The sequence below is a fragment of the Corvus hawaiiensis genome, chromosome 30 (assembly GCF_020740725.1).
Source record: "Corvus hawaiiensis isolate bCorHaw1 chromosome 30, bCorHaw1.pri.cur, whole genome shotgun sequence".
Classification (NCBI taxonomy): Eukaryota; Metazoa; Chordata; class Aves; order Passeriformes; family Corvidae; genus Corvus; species Corvus hawaiiensis.
In genome coordinates, this window is record NC_063242.1 from 12,491,825 (window position 1) to 12,508,815 (window position 16,991).

The window sequence follows — 16,991 nt, forward strand, 5'->3', positions numbered from 1 at the left end:
GTTGCCCAATGAGGTTGTGGAATCCCCACTGTTGGAGCAGCTCAAAAGCTGCCTGAACAAGGTCCTGGGAACCAGCTCTGGGTGAACATGCTTGAGCAGGGGTGGGGGTTGGACCAAATGAGCTCCAGAGGTCCCTTCCAAACTCAACCATTATGTGATTATGTGACTGATATGTTAAGATCCACTTAAAAGAGGAAAGACACTCCACTGTATTCCCTCTTTTTATTATTATTTCTTCCAAAAATAGCATAACAATGTATTTTCAAATGAAATTTGATACAAGAAATCTAACAAAACTAGCCTTGACACACACAAATTTCAAAGAAACATTTCAGCACTTCTAAAGTGTCTCATTTTTAGCTAGTTCATGAGTACTAATTCTAGCAGACGAGAAGATCTTGTTTTAATTTCAGCAGCAAAACTGACAGATTCTACTGCTTCAGTGAAGTTTACAGGTGTTCTTCTAGTCAATAAAAAAAACAGGAGTCATGGAGAAAAGAGTATGACCTAATTATAGGGGGAAAGCAATACAACTACAAACTCATAAAATTTGAACATTTAAGTCTTAACAGAAATGTCCTCTTCTAGGTTTACTATACCTTTTCAAAATATTCATGTACCATCATCATTTCATCTCTATGTAAAATCAATTAGCCAACAGCAGCCATCAGCTATTGTTAGCCCAAGAATGGAGAGAAAAAACATGAAATATTTAAGCCTTCTCAGTAATGGGTGGCTACAAGCATGTGGAAAGTTGAGCAAACACCATCCCAGAAATCCCTAAGCCAGCTCTAAGAGACTAACAAGCAGTTATGATGGTAGTTAGGCACAGTTCTGCATACTGCTATCATTTGATTACATTCCCAAACAATATTTGACTCTAATTTGGGGATTGTTACCCATAGGTACCAGAGTGTGTACGCACATACACAGCCCTCTCTTCCAGAGGGAACTGCTGGTATCCTCAAATGTTACCCAGGCTCCCCTTTTGGTTTATGATCCATGACATGACCATGTTTTTAATGCCTTAAGACTGCAGTGAGGTCCCCATCACCACCAACAGCTCATCCTATTGCTGAGCCCATTTGGAATTTTATGAAACAAGAAAGAAAGGCATCCTCAGATCTGTCTAATAAGTTTCAAGAAACACTAAAACTATTGAAAAGTCAGGAGAGTCTTTAATACAATAAAAAATATTCAGTAATCTAAATTAAGCAGCTGCTAACGATTACTGCATAGCCTTATTTGGAAAACAAAGTAGAGACTCAAAACATTAGAAATGGAGTACTTTCAGAGCAGTTTTGTACAGAACAAACTCATTTAATCTTGAAAGTACCATGAAGTGACACTACGTATCAGCAAGCAGGAAAAACAAGATCATTGTGGGATTTTACCATGTAAACTACACCATGAATACCACTAAGGTAGATTTACACTGCAGGCTTGAGCACAGCACAGAGGTTCTCAAACTGACTCAGGTATTCTTTGCTCTGCATGCAATGTAGACATACCCTCTATGTCTGAATAGATCTCGTTATGGATTAACTGAGCTCTGCAGAACAGTATTTAGGCCCTCATTCTGCATTAGCGAAGCCAACAGTCATTCTTCCATCAACTTCAGGAAGTGCAGGGTCAGGCTCATAATCACAAGCATACTTCTACTAACAAAACATTTGTTTCTAGCAAAGTTGTGTCAGTTCAAACACAGGTTTTGAGAGCATGCAGATTGCTTACAAATGCTTAAAAAGACTGGTTCAGAATCTTTCTTATATATACACACACAAGTCCATCTGTCACAGACAGGCAATGTAATTCTGAATCATGAGCTTGCTCTAGTTTTTGGTAGTGTCCTGCACGCGTCTGATAATTAAAAAATAAAAAATAAAAAAATAGTTGCCACAATGGATTTCTGATCATTCCAACTTGCACATGGATATGATCTCTTCTTGCTGCATCCAGTACGTGAAGTTTTACGGTTGCTTCTCAAATGCAAATACCAAGTAAATACCTAAAAAAGAAAATGGGAGTATTTAAAGTTTCAGCTTTCTTGGTGACTCAATTAAATTTTCAAAATGTAACCAGTTTGATATTATGCCCAAACAACCTGTTAGCAGATTATTGAAATTACAAAAGATCTTGTGATTTTCCAGTGAGAAACTCTAGCATTCTACTCCAGCATAGTTTTACATGTTTTCAGAAATGTGAATGAAATTCATAAATTACTGTGCCATTCTACACATAATGAACATTCACTAGTGCATAAAAAGCCACATGCAAGTTAAGTTTAAAGACTCCTTCACACATGCAGTAATGGACAATCAGGGTTGAAATTATTAACTTCATTTTTAATTGAAAAGTGAATGAACTCATGATACATATTACCAATTTTGCTCTTTTAAATTTTGATGGACAAAGAAGAAATTACAGCATTTTTTCAGTCCAGAACAGTTCTATTAATGGATACTCATACAGTCCACACAGCACCCTTGGAAAACTCTTAGCTGATACCATCAATACCAGATGTTCCTGTGCTCCATACCAGACAGATATGTTAAACCAGTTACTTGAAATCATGGGTCTAATTAAACATTTATGGATTTCCACTTGAATTCAATGTTTATTTTAATGAATGAGGTGCATAGCTACTTGCAAATTTTTCAAGACAAGCTTATCAGACATTCCTCAGCAACAATGCAAAGTTCCATGTAAGGAACAAGCTGTGATTAGCCTCTTATCAGAAGCTCAATTCTGCAAATGTTTCTGGAAAAATAGACTACTTTGGAAACACAGTAACCACTGAATTTTTAAAGGTATAAAGCTTTTTTTAGGTATAAAAAGGTATAAAATGGTATAAAAAGCCCCTCTCAGATAATTGAGATAGTACTTCTAGATTGCTGGAATTGATGTCTACATTATAATTCATACATTCAAAAATTAGATCATAATTTAAGAAAGCAGAGTGAAGATGTTTCTCACCTGTGAAGTAAACAGCATTTTTTGTTTTTAAACTACTAACACAACCAGGATAATGGCCTGCAAAAATGCAAATCCTGCTTGGCTGCACTTAGGCTAGTCTACACACAGACATTTGAATTACACAAAAAAAACCAACATCTTATTATATTCAAAATTTGGATTTGCTTCCATGACTAACAGGCTATTTTATACACTTTCCAAAGCAGTCATTCAGGCAATATGTTTTCAAAACCATTACTTACTTGTTGCTTCCCATTCAGATTTACTCAAGGTTCCCTAGAAGGGGACAAAAAAACCCACAGTTTCAACAAAAATAAGGAAACAGTAAAACACTGATTTAACTCCATCTTTCACTGACCAACATCTAACCACCCACACCAACTGGCTATTTAGGGGCAAGAAAGCATTACTTTAAACCACAGATACTTATAACTTCACTATGATGGTAGGGAATTGGAAGACCCAGATGATGGAACACACCTAAATTAAACAGGTACAGAAGAATGGGCCAACAGTCTCTAGGTGTGGATGCCTCTGCAATGCAGAGCATGCCTGGGTCCATCAGCACAGCTCAGTGTGACCTGACCTGGCTCCAGCCACTGCTCAGATCCAGATGCGCAACACTTGTGCAGAAGTCACGAAAAGGCGCCATAGTAAAGAAAAGGCCCTACACCATTATGCTGCCACATTCCTCAGGAACACTGCCTGCCTCCACCCAGCAACACCCCACAGCCCACAGAAACTCTATTTGCAAGAGACTAATTCTCAGCCTCACTCACATATTCTGGAAAAACAGCCTGCTTTCCAGCCTAGGAAACTCCCAGCTCAGGTGATCAGATGAAAGCAGGGCAAGGAAAAGGCTGTTGCCATCTACCCCACCAATTAAGAAACATAAGGCAACAACAACAAGCTGATTTTCTGCTCTGCCCACTCCATCCCCTTCCAAGGAGTCCTCACTGGGGCCATGATTTAGTCCATATGCTACCCACTGACCAAACCTGACCAAATGGTTCACCTTTTAAAACAGCACTTGGCAACAGAGGTCTGACTTGGCCATTCTCATCTTCTTATGTCTATTTCTTAAAACAAGCATCTTTCTTTAAAAATTTTTAGATTTCAAATGTGGAGAGCAGGTTTCTTTTCCCTCTTGATTTATATATACAGTAAGAGGACTACACCTTCAAGAATTCAGAATGTGAACAGTAGATGAATCAGTGATTAAAAGAAAAACCAAAACAACAAAACCTAGTGGAAAAACTTCAAGCTGACCACCCTCATGCTGTACTGATGAAAATGAAAAGAATGATTTCGAATATATACTGTGTTATGAAGAAAGCTTTGAACTCTTCCATCAGAGGATTGGAAGTAACACTTTAAATCAGCAGTGTGAAGATTCAGAAACTAAGATTCCTCAAATTAAGAATAGGTAGAAAGAACAGCTGTCAAGTAAGATGGAAAAAATATCCTTTCCCTTCTGCATTATTACACATTTCTTAACAGCTACCAAATTAAGTGAATTCAGTTCTTTGAGTATGGGATATAGATTAGATGAACCCCTCAGCCCTGCAGCTCTACAATTTTTCACATGCAAAGAGAGACTCATACCAACTTCAGCTGAAATGAAGAAGGCACAACAGTTGGAAATACCTCAATTTTAAGACACCATTTGCTCTAGTGAAGTATGAAGGAACTTACCAGTGGTAACTTTGCCTTGCCATCTTTGATAAACTCTTTTGCGTGCTCATAATCATTGGGTTTATCAGAAACAAGCCTGGAATCACCAAGTGTAGAATATGGCTGGAGAACATAGAAAAAAAATCATTGAGTAGTGAGACACATGAATCACATCAAGTAAAGGGTTTGCCACAACACAGTCCAGGACAGAAGTCAGTAATTCTTAAGAGGATTTTAAATTTAGGTCTCTCCTTTACAGCACCCTCAGGAACAGGTTTGATGTTCCCTACATACCAGAAAATCTGACACCCCAGATTTATAAATTTTTATCCTTATGTCTCTAAAGCAGGGGAAACAGAATAACTATAAGCACTCTCCTTCATGTACAGCTCATTATGACCATGACCATTACACAGATATACCTTCTTTTAGAACAGCAACCAAACAAACCAGTATCTCTTCAGCAGAAGTACTAAAAAATGGGCAACTACAGTTTCAAGACGAACAATTACAATGCTTCAATAGCACACGAGCTGTAACACAAGTATGCAGTAGATTCTTCAAAACCAAGATATACTAATTAACAATCCCAGTTACTAATGATCTGTATGTAACAATTCAGTCCTCAGTTGTTAAGTGGCCACTACCTTAGGACAACCCTCACTTTCCTAAGAAGGAAGATGGTAAGTCAAAGGCTGTGTCTCTGTGCTACTGCCGGTGTGAGCCCATACACAGCACCATCACTTTTGGAGTCAACAAGGGCAGTCAAATTGCAGCCCACGTGACTCAGCTGAGTAAGTCACAGATACTTGACTTGGTTAAGTGCTGAAGAATTCTACTGTTTGAGGGAGGAGGGAGGCACAGAGAACTTCGAGTAAAACCAAAGCCTCAGAGGTGGCATGGAAAAGCTTCTCTGAAGCTGCTAAAGTTATCCAGGGTAAGAGCCTGAGGATAAAAAAAAATGTAAAAACATTGGGCAAAACCATAAGCTCAGTTACAGTTAAGTGCCATTTTCTTCTACAAACACAGCCTGTCCTTTTATTCCTACAAAGATTCCTTTATGTCTTTTCGCTCAATATTCCTTGTGCAAAGATCCAGCTTTCAGTCTCTCTGCTGAGGAAGAAATAGATTACAGTCACCACTATCTGACACTTGGCATGATTCTTGGGCTCCTGTTTCCTACTTCACAAGAATGAAAACTTGCCTCAAAATTGAAATATTATCTTCAAAACTTGAATCATCTATTGGGTGGGACCTGTGCTGAACGAAGGGAAGAGTGTGAGGAGGAAGGAGAGGCAAAGTGTTACAGACTGCCCACAATCCCCATTCCCCTGCAGAGGAAGGGAGAGGAGGTCAGGAGTGAACGAGCGAAGCTGAGCCTGGGAACAAGCAGTGGATGGGACAAAGATGTTTTTAGGTTTGCATGCATTTCTCATCTTTCTGCTACTTTTTTTTCAATAAATTAAATTAACCTTCTCCAGGTTCGGTCTGTTTTGTCTGTGACAGTAATTGCTAAGCAATCTCCTTGAATTTATCTTGACCCACAAGTTTTTTTTCCTATTTTCTCCCCCCATCTTGTTGGGAAGAGGGAACAAGAGAGCAGGTCAGTGGGTGTCTGGCAGCCAGTCACAGTCAACAAACCAGAGTCACACTTTCAGCCCCAGGAACTAAATATTTTCTATTGGTAGCCCTTAATTAATTGCAAAATGTTCACAAAGGGAATTTCAATTATTGCACAAAAATTAACAAGATGTAAAATGCTATTAAACTTAAACAAGGCAACTCCAAATTTACCTCCAAGGCCTGCATTCTCCTTAACAGCATTTTATGCTCCTCGTTCTTGATTTTTTCTTCATAGAATTCCCGAAATGTCATTTTGTAGACTAATTTCATACCATGCTTCTTTGCCATTCTGTCAAAATAATAAGCTTAATTATGGAAGCCGCAAAATTGTTGTAGCTTTATTTTCAAAGGAACAACTTTAAGCCACAGTGACATCTTATGGTCTTCACTAGGATTACACTTTTTTTTTTTTTCTTAGTAAAGATATTAGATGAAAAAAGCTGCAGTACCACCACAAACTGCACTTTTTAAAAAAATTAAGACAACAAAAATCTACATAGAAGTCATTTACGAACATTTTAATAGAAAAAGTCTCTTCTCCCAAAACATAGAAGTTCCATGTGAACTTCCAGACAGACTACACTTTTCCCTGCAGTATCTATCATGTCAGATATTACAAATATATTTAGAGAACTTCTTCCTATTGTATTTAGTGCCTTACATCTCAGTTATATGTAAACACTGTGGACATGCAACACTGAAGTTACAGCTGTCAGTGACAGATGCTGTTATTTTTCACAGACAACTACAAATGAAGTTCTTGAACAGGCTCAACAGGAAAGCTTAACACTCTTTAATCATACTGAGCTTGAATAGCAGGAAAATACCCAGTATGGAAACATTTGTCTGTACCTCAGGATACAGCTGGGAAAAGCAAATCTGAGGTCACACAGAGAGAACAGCAAAATGTATGCTTACAGGTGAAGACCATTTAGAGGAAAAAAAAAATTAGACATAGCAAAAATCCTATGAACATCTAAAGAAAGGTGGAGAAGACAAGAAAGAGGTACTATGCTGAAGAAGATATGCAACAAAGCTTGCTGAAAGACTAGAAAAGGCGTAGAAAGAAACCCCTCAAAAAGTTACAATTAGAGAAGAAAAAGCTGACAGTTCTAAAGGTTTGCTGACAGATCCAACATATCAGATACTGATGTTCTCTTGTGAGACACAGTTTAAGTTCTCACAGCTTCTGATCAGAGCACCTTCAACAGAGTCCAATGGACAGATTATAGCTGTGGATGGAAATGCAAGAAACCTCTGTATTTGAAGCAACTACAAAAATTCAGAACTGAAAAATACAGTAAGAAAGACAAAACGTAATTTTCTGCAAGGATTATGCAATGACACATAAACCAAACAAACGTTTATTATATTCCACAGCTTTCATTGTATCGTGAATTTAGAAGTTAACTTACTCTTCCAGTAATGGAAAGTAAACCAAAAACTCAGGGACGTCAACCACTTCTTCCAAGTGGAAATCATACTTGCAGCCAAATAAGGGATAGTCTCCCTTCTTTTCAAATTTTACGTTGTACACATCATTCCCAAATGAATTTGTTTCTGAAGCTTCGAGTCTCTTTCTATAAAATGAGATATAAACAAACATTTATTGACCAGTATTTAACAGCCAGAGAAAACTACACATAAGAGGCCTGAAAGTGTTTCTCCCAGTAATACTCAGTGATTTCTCTGGTTTCCCACTTCCCTTATCTAATACAGCAATGAAACAATGAAATGAAGCAGCATACTGGATTTTAACAGTTTATCACTCCTATACAACATACCAAGGACTAAATGGACCTAGAAGATGAACTTTTAGTCCAGACACATGGACAATCTACATTGACAAAACAGGCTTCTTGAGGAAACAGCCACAAAACCCTGACAGTTTTTCCCCAGGCTGTGGCCATTTTGCCACTATTTAAGTCATGACAGAGGGCTGAAGTGTATAAAGATCTATATACCAGAAGAGCCATGAGGACAAGAGACAAGGGTTAGTATTGATTTACCTGTTTGAGTCAAGTTCATGAGTGAGATTTTTTTTGACTAGAATCCAAAACTGTTGCAAAAAATTTGCTTTTGTTTGCACAAACATATTGGAGCACTGCAAGAACATCTACCACTTAACAATGCTCCACAGACTTTTGGAAGACTAATAGGACATAAAAGTACTTACACAAGTTCAAAGCTATTTGGAGTTGTGCCAATGAAATAACCTCCAGGAGAGAGGTTCCCACAAGCATTTTTAAGCATCATGTCAGCCTGCTCATATGTCTCAAATGAATAGTGGTAAACAAATTGACAACTGCAAATGTCAAAGCGCATATCTGGATCGCTGTACTTGGAAGACAAGAGATCCTGCAACAGATAAAAAGAAACAAAAACTACAGAAACAAGCACGATTCACTTAAATCTTCTAACAAATGCACTACTTCCATAATTCTTTGAATTCTCTGAAGTTTCTCCTTTCAGCCCCCGCTCCTTTGCAAGTTCAACAAAGACAAGATGAAAAAGGTAAGAGTATGAAAAAACTGTCTCCTACACAGAAAACCATACACAACATTTAGAAACAACAAGAATACACACACATTTCAAAGTTCTAATGTCCTCAAATTCTTTTCAGTAACACTGCTACACCTGAAAGACTGAAACCCAAGGTTAGTTAACTTAATAGTTTCCAGAAGTAATTTATTGCTGAGGTTTTATAACTGGCCACAGCTTAGCCAGAAAAAAATACTGTAGAAAAATGAATTTCGGTTTACTAAATCTCTGTAACGAAAACTTACCCATTAAACATGCACTTGAGAGAAGGGGTTGTTTTAAATATGGTAGTTTTCCCTGCCCAACGAGTTTGTATTTGTCTGTATTCTCACCTGTGTTCATCTCCAATGTACTCCTCCCCATCCCAGACCAACTAACTAAAATCTGAAGAACTTGGAGCCCTTGAAATTTGTCAGGTTAAAGCTTGCTTTGACCCTGTACTCAGCAGACATAGAGAAAGACATAGAAAAATGAGAAACAGAGGTGGGCAGAATTAGACAAGCTGTGAGAATCAGATTTTGCTGGATATACAACATTCATGATACAGATCCAAAGTCAGGGAAATTAACTTTTGTGTGCAAGGATAGACAGAACAAAGCATGCAACAGAAAATATGGATGCATCTAAGACTGAGCTGTAATAGCAACAAGAAAATCATCCCTTTCTTTCCTGGCCAAGTCTCTCTTCTCTCTATCCCCCGACTGTAAGCTTGAGTTGAGAGAGAGGCTGTGAACCTGCAACAGACTATTTCTCCGAAGAAGGAAAGGCAACCAAGAATTCAAGCAAACAACCTTTTATGCAAGGCTGAGAACAGGTTCAGCTTATCCACAGATATGAGGATATGAGGTTCTGTCTCTCAGCCTCCATCAGCAGGGAACTCTCAGCCTGCCCTTCTAGGAAGCAAAAGCAGTTCTGGTTACAAGACTGTCTCCTAAGCCTCAGCCATGCATTCACCACTGCCTCCAGAGAGTTTAAGAAACCGGCTCTACCACACAAGTTTTAAAGGTACAAATTACAGTAACCAAAATGCCACTAGAAAGAAAAAATTTTAAATAAAGTGTACAAGTCAAACCAGAAAACATTCCTTATTTATTCCAGCATTCACCAAGACAGTTTTCCACACCTCATGCTGTCTCACAGAACTCCAAAATTAAACAATCATTCCATTCCCCTTGTCAAGTAAAAGCCAGTGAAAGCACCAGATTTATTATCTGGAAAAGACATTCAGGCTTCAGGAATGCTACACTATACAACAGCAGCAAAATGCACCTTCTGCTAATCCCTATGGCTGATTCTCCTGGAAGTACAATAATCCAACCTTAGAAATACATATACCCCTAATGTTACAGCACTACCATAAAGGATGTTAAATCTCCAAAATATTGCAAAGCATAGCAACTGTACCTTGCTACTATCTGCTTGTATGAATTCTGCATCAAAAATACGTTCATTATACCGACATCGGGATTTCATTTCTTCATAGCGGTGCTTGCACTGCTGCACAGAAATGTCAGCAATGTCTAGATATGGAAACACAATAAAAATAATAAATAAAATTTTTAGAAGTGTGAAAACTGCTCCCCAGACAAGAAAACTGAAACGAATACTGGAACACAGAAGGTACAACATGGCAGGATAAAAAACTGATCTTCCGTTCCGTTAAAACAACGCAGCTCCCTGGGATTCTTCATATTCTTAAAAATATAAAAGATGTTGAAATGCAATTATTTCTGATATGTCACATCATGGGAATTTTTTTTAGATTCTAAGACTGTTTCTTTCTCAGTCATCAAGTTTCTGACAATATGAAATAAATTTACCTGAGAGCTTTGTAAGTAAATGAATTAAGTGTATTTGAATACTACCCACTGAATAATGCAAGAAAGAACTGTAAAATGTGAAGTACCCAAAATAATTCCCTCTGAAAGAATTTTAGTATTTAATTAAATTTAGAGTTAAGTAATACTTCCTCTGATTATCCTTGGGATACTTTTTGAGAAAAGGGAAGATGTATCTTCCTCCCAACATCTACGCCAATTATTCAAATGAGATTTTTTTCACCAGACTTCAGCTCTTCCCCCTTTCTGAGTATAAAAATCTTTAGTTGATTGTAACACCCAAGACCATTTTTTGTCACAACATTGGGGTGTTTATTTGGTTTTTTAAATGCAACTCTTCTGTATGTGCTTCAGAACAATTAAAAATACTACAAGCGACTAGATGTGGGAGAAAAGACTTAAAATACGAAACGTCAGTCTTTTCCCCAGGGCCACATTTTGCCTAAGGCAACCTGTGGCAATGGTGGTTTTCTTTAGTGAAATCAGTTTTTATTTAGGAGTTGAACTGAAAGCTAAATACACAGAAAACCAGTGATTCTTATATTTCTGCTGGCAATCAAGTTGTATCTTCAGTTAAAAGACAAAATACAATTTTTTGCACAAAAGGTGTTCATTACATTCTTTGACTTAGTGGAAAAAAAGAAATAATAAAATACTGGAGATGTGCTTGCTTTCCCATAAAAACTGATGTACTTTCCCTAGAAAGTTATCATGTCTTCTTACCAGTACAGACGAGTTTTTTAATTCTGCCTTTTTTCCATTTCAGTAAGTCTCCACCTTTTCCACATCCTAGATCCAAAACAGTTATATCAGTCTTCTTCTGTCGTACCCGGTCTATAAATTCACCTAGAAAAATAAAAACAGGGAGCATATATACACATCTCTGCATTTCATTTGTATTGCACATAAAAGCCTAAAGAACCAAAAAGGTTTGGAATTTTAAAACACCTCAGACCTTACTTTGCCTACAAGTTTTCTTAATATTACAAACTTAAATCTCTTTTTTTTTTTTCCTGGAAGGATAAAAGGAACCACAAACTTTTAAAACTGCATGTAACTTGACTGAAGCTCTGAACTGTTTCCCTGGCTAAGGCAAAACTGCACATGGCGAAACAACCGCCCTGTACATGAGGAGGGAAACAGGGTTCCCTTTCATTAGCATGATAATGAAGGCAGAAGTTATTTGAAAGTATGAGAAAGCCTTTTCCAGAACGTAAAACCCAATTAAATGCATCAGTCACAACATCTCCTCCCCGTCACCTTACAAAAATGCATAATGTTTTCCACTCACTCTCCCAGGCCTTGCAATAACAGTAGCTACTCCTTTGCTGTCTTTCTACCCTACATACACCAAGTACATTTTTTCTTCTCTCTCCACCCTGTCTAGATTCTCTCTGCTCTGACTGACGTTGGCATATTATGTAAAACATATCAGCATGCTAGCAACTTTTCTTCACAGTAGGTGACATGAAATATGTTTTGATACAACTGCTATAAAGCCACACTGCTGAAATTCTTTATGACAGAAAGGCTTCAACACAGGCTTCAGGAACAGCTTTATAGAAATCTAAATATTGCTTTTAACTGCTCTGATACAACACAACAAAAAGCAGCATGCTAACACAAATGGTGCCAACATCTCCTGGCACAGATCCCTCTTCATGAACCTGTGGGGCTGTGCTGATGATTCTTTTCTTTGTTGGCAGATATCTGATGGTTTTGTTTCCTCAGTTTGGAATTAATTTGTGGAACAACAGACTTCGCCTTTTAATAAAAACCTGCTGATGCTTAAAGAACTACATCCTTTAGCTTTCCATCTTTTAAACTGCTGACTATGAGTAATATAGAAAAAATTTATGTGTTCAAGCTTCCTGCAGAATTGCTTAACCAGGATCTGAGCACAGATTGCTTTGGGAAAATGCCTAAGAAATTATTTGAGATAGAATGAGCTGTTCTTGTTTGAATCTAAGAACACTTAGATTCTTTATGATTTAAAGCTGTATTTTTCTCTTTAAAAATGTCATGGAGAACAGTTTCCAGTATGAACTTTTTAAGTCAGCTGATCTTTAAAACATAAGCATATGCTTGGCACTCCAACAATACAAAACACTGGTGCAGAGATTTGAATTAAATATAAACATAAGACATTTTATTGCCGTTGAAAAACTTACTATGTATTATGAGATGAAGTGTCACATGCAACATGAAAAAACAGAAAGTACCTTTTGATACAAAAACTAGTTACATTTTAATCATGTCTGAGCAATCAGTTAAGGAAGCTTACCAATGAGGACACTCTTTGTCCAATTATTAAAGTTTCGGAGGTAGAATATGCGAGACTGGCTACGTTTGTCCAAGCCAACTTCTTGAAGTTCATTATAATGTGCAGCTACTGCTTGCCCATGGCCAATGACACGCTGCAGGAAGGAAATCACACCACAGAAGGAACAGACTCAAACAGGGAATTCTTTTTATTACTTGTTCATTTAATCAAAAGACACATGTGGTCACTTCAAGGATTTAAGAAAGCAAACAAGCAGTACTATGAAGAGCACCATCACTATAAAGAGATTTCCCATATCTATCCTGATACTGATGTCAGTACTTCAATTATTAGATCAACACTCACAAATTTAATCCCCTTTGAAGTTGATTCAAGCAATTTTTGGATGACAGATATTGCCCAGCATCTTTCCTTCAGAGAAATACTTAACGTTCAGTTCTTTAATACTCTCACCACTCTCAAAGAACACATTTCATTTCTCTTAAGTTTAGGACAGAAGAAGAGGATGTTCCTTCTCAAGGAACTTTCAGCCTCTTCAAGGAGCCTGTTTCAGAAATTTGGTGTTTTCATCTGACAGAAGTGTATAAACTGCCAATTTAACCAAAATGCCAACTGGCTGATGTCACATAAAGGCCCAAGTGGACAACCCCACTGCCAGAGCTTTAAACAGACCATGGTAAAGGAATGAGAGAAATCATTTGACAACATATTCCATCTAATGCTTAAGAGTTAGCTGTAGAAATGTCTCTGATTTAGCCTTAACTCAAAATACTCCAAGAGATTTCTCTGCAGCCTTAGCTTTAAGTACTACAAGACATTTCTGTCCCCTGTTACACAGAGAAGCAGTCTAGATCCAGATATTATGCTCCCAACATTTCTTCACCTTGAAAATAATCTTCAACTATGTACATGAAGTGAAAATAAATTGTAAATAAAATCCAAAGTAACAGGACACAGACAAGCAACATGAATTCTGTGAGGTACAAAAGTACTTGAAATAACAGTACTAACCAGAATTAAGCCATTAAAAGCATTCCCAGCAGTTCACTACAGAAGTCAATATCCCTGCATCTCACTATTCAAATAGCAGTTCCTCAAGGGAAAAAAAGGTTTGGCTGATACATGTGAATATGTGAATTCTTCAGTGTTTCATATAATTTTGGTAACATTCAGAATGAACACAGACTTACTTGTCTGAAATCTCTATAACCTCATCATCTGTTTATCACCACCCTGGACTGACTGATACTAACAAATATTTTGACCACTTCTATTCTTTTTCAGGGTAAGCACAGATGGCTCTCTGAATGGCCACTGAAGGTGACAGAAGCTAGAACAGCTGACTCAGGCAAGTGTGGGGGACATACTCATACAAACCATTAACACATCTCAGCTGCAAAAAGCCATCAGCAACAACATCTAGAGGCTCGCAGCTATGTTCCATCACCTCTCTACACCCTTAAGCTACATGAACCCAGTGTGGTTCTTGTTCATCTAAGCCTTACCCCACCTTATTAAAAAGAGGAAAGGGTTAATAGTGTTTCTACCACAACAAAGGGAACCCTTTATTTTGCCAGACTGCTAAGCCATATATTAACATCCTGGGACAATTCTGGGCAGAGAAAGAAAACATTAGGTCAAAGATATTTTCAAATTATACTTAAACATCCGCAGAAGGATAAACTAGACTGGTATTAGAGCATTAGTTTCTACAAGCTCATACATAATAAAGGACAGCACCATGTAAAACATTACCCTTTTCACCCTCCCAGGTGGACATATAAGATGACATATATTTTCTGCTACTACTGTAGTCTTAAAAAAAAAAACCACCTGTAAGTCTTTCACTACTTCACTTTGCCAACAAATCATACTGAAATTCTATCACAGAGGATGCAGTCTGTAGAGTTTTTAAACTATACAATACCTTACCAAGGAAATGAAAGGACAAAATTACCTTATGGAAGAACTTCCCAAGCACAGGTAACTACACTAACACACAGATAAACAACATACATGAGACCTGAGTTCAAGATATGGGATTTGGACTAATGCCAGTAAACCTTACACTACACTACCAGATTGCTACCACATGGATGATGGAACAACAGTCTTAGAATTGGACTAACTATGTGCTGAGATTATCATTTTAATTACCAGTCCTCTTTCTCCTCCGTGAAGCCCAATATCACTTGTGCACCTGTTATTTCCCTAGGAAATATTTTGATATTTGGTGTTTTGTGCTGGCTCACACATGTCTAGCATAAATATTTTCAATCTTTTCTTGAGCTGAGGCTTCGAAACAAGGATTTGAAAACGGCTCGAAATAAATGATACTCACTACTTTCTTAGAAGGTTCATCTTCAGAATCTAAATTCCTCCTCTGTGCTCTGCCATCCCGATCACCACTATCAACCTCTTTTTCATTTTCAGTGGACTGCTCTGTACCTGAAGCAGAACTATTGCCTTCACACCCAAGACCTGAAGCTGACTCTAAAGCATGAGGTGTTTTCTCCACTTCTTCATCCAAACTCTTCTCTTCCTCTTCTTCTGTCTTGGTTACATCAGCCATTTTGACTGGTCCACTGATTAGAATGGAAATCTATAGAGGGAAAAGAAACAAACGACCAATGATTTTCAGCGCTGAATTTCATTTACTCGTGGTTATGATCATGACTTTCAAACATAACATTGGCATTTCACCCCAGGCAACATACAGACTTCAAATTTGGCCAGTTATTTAATAAAGACAGCACAATAAAATATGTGGAACTTAAAAGTAATCATTAAATAAGATCAAATTAAGACAAATTGTTACTTTTCATTTTAGTTTTTCCTATGTATCTTTATTGATTCAACTTCGACATGTTACTGTTTTTTAAACTGTAATCTCCCTCTTTCCCTCCCCAAAAAAGGTAACCTACAAATCACTCTATGTTTAGAAACACAGACAGGTTCTCTCAAATTAATAAAATTGTTATTTAAACTGATATGCTTTGAAACTGATGTCTTCAAATAAAATATCAAGATGGGTTTTTATGAGCAAGTTTTCTTATCGGTTGTGGATTTTCCAGTTTGCCAAGAATATCCACTATACTTAGAGCTTAACTAATATGTGGAATATTCAGCTGCACCTGCATTTCCACATCTGCACTTCACAAATATCTACACAGGCTGCAGGACGGCAAACTACTGCCACAAAGCTCGTTTGGTCTCCAGCACAATCCAGCTTTCTTTACACCACCAGTGGGATGCAGGGCATGTACGTTTTAATAAGGCATAGGAGAGGGCAATTTGGCAACTCCTTTTCTGAAACAGTGGCGTAAATCAGCAAAAAAAAAAAACCATACTCAAAAATCATGTTCAAGTCCACCGTGTGCAGGCTCACCTCCCAATGAGGGCCAGATCACATCCACTGAGTGGGCCACTACATAGAGACACCAGAGCAGCTTTCCTCAAAACAAATGGCCTCAAAACACGACTTATAAAAATAATTCTTCCGCTACGACGCAGCACCTGACTTGGTTTGCGAAGCAGCAGCAGCAGCCTCTTCCTTACCCTCACCCAGCTATTCCAAGCAGATGTTTTGAACGCCTAAATTGTGAAACAGCACGACTTTCACAACTCGCGATGGCAACCAAGTGCCCAGAGGGAGCTGCAGCTCCTTCAGCCGGAGAGCTCAAAGCGCCTGGAGTGATGGGGGAATGAGCCCGCCGGCCCCGGGACGCGCCCGCCCCCTCCCTCCTTCTTTCCCTCCCTCCCTCCCTCCCTCCCGCCGTGACGCGGCTGGGAGGCCTCAGGGCCTGCTCTCCCGTTAACCGGGCGGCGGCTCCCGTCGCTTCTTTGCGGCCCCCCGGCCCCGTAGCCCAGCGAGGCCGAGGGCCCCGGGCGCCCCCGCCGCCACCGGCCCGTCCGGGGGCAGGGAGGGAGGCAGGGAGGGCGGCCCAGCGCTGATCCGGCCCGGCACTCACCCGGCTCCGCGCTCCGCCATCCCTGTTTGCGGAAGTGACGGACCCCGCAGCGGGCGTCACGTCCTGGGGACGGAGCGGAGGGAA

At 38.7% G+C, this 16,991-nt stretch overlaps 1 protein-coding gene across 1 annotated transcript; it reads right to left on the reverse strand.

Annotated features, from left to right (window-relative positions):
• Positions 1-208: 208 nt before the first annotated feature.
• Positions 209-16,969, reverse strand: RNMT (RNA guanine-7 methyltransferase). The gene is made up of 11 exons (XM_048289319.1): positions 16,908-16,969; positions 15,278-15,538; positions 12,937-13,069; positions 11,376-11,498; positions 10,219-10,334; positions 8,450-8,631; positions 7,689-7,853; positions 6,445-6,562; positions 4,672-4,773; positions 3,219-3,252; positions 209-2,008 (listed from the first exon to the last, which is right to left on the reverse strand). Exons 2-11 carry the CDS (start codon positions 15,506-15,508, stop codon positions 1,971-1,973), a joined length of 1,242 nt encoding a protein of 413 aa, XP_048145276.1. The 5' UTR covers positions 15,509-15,538; positions 16,908-16,969; the 3' UTR covers positions 209-1,970.
• Between the last annotated feature and the right edge of the window lie 22 nt (positions 16,970-16,991).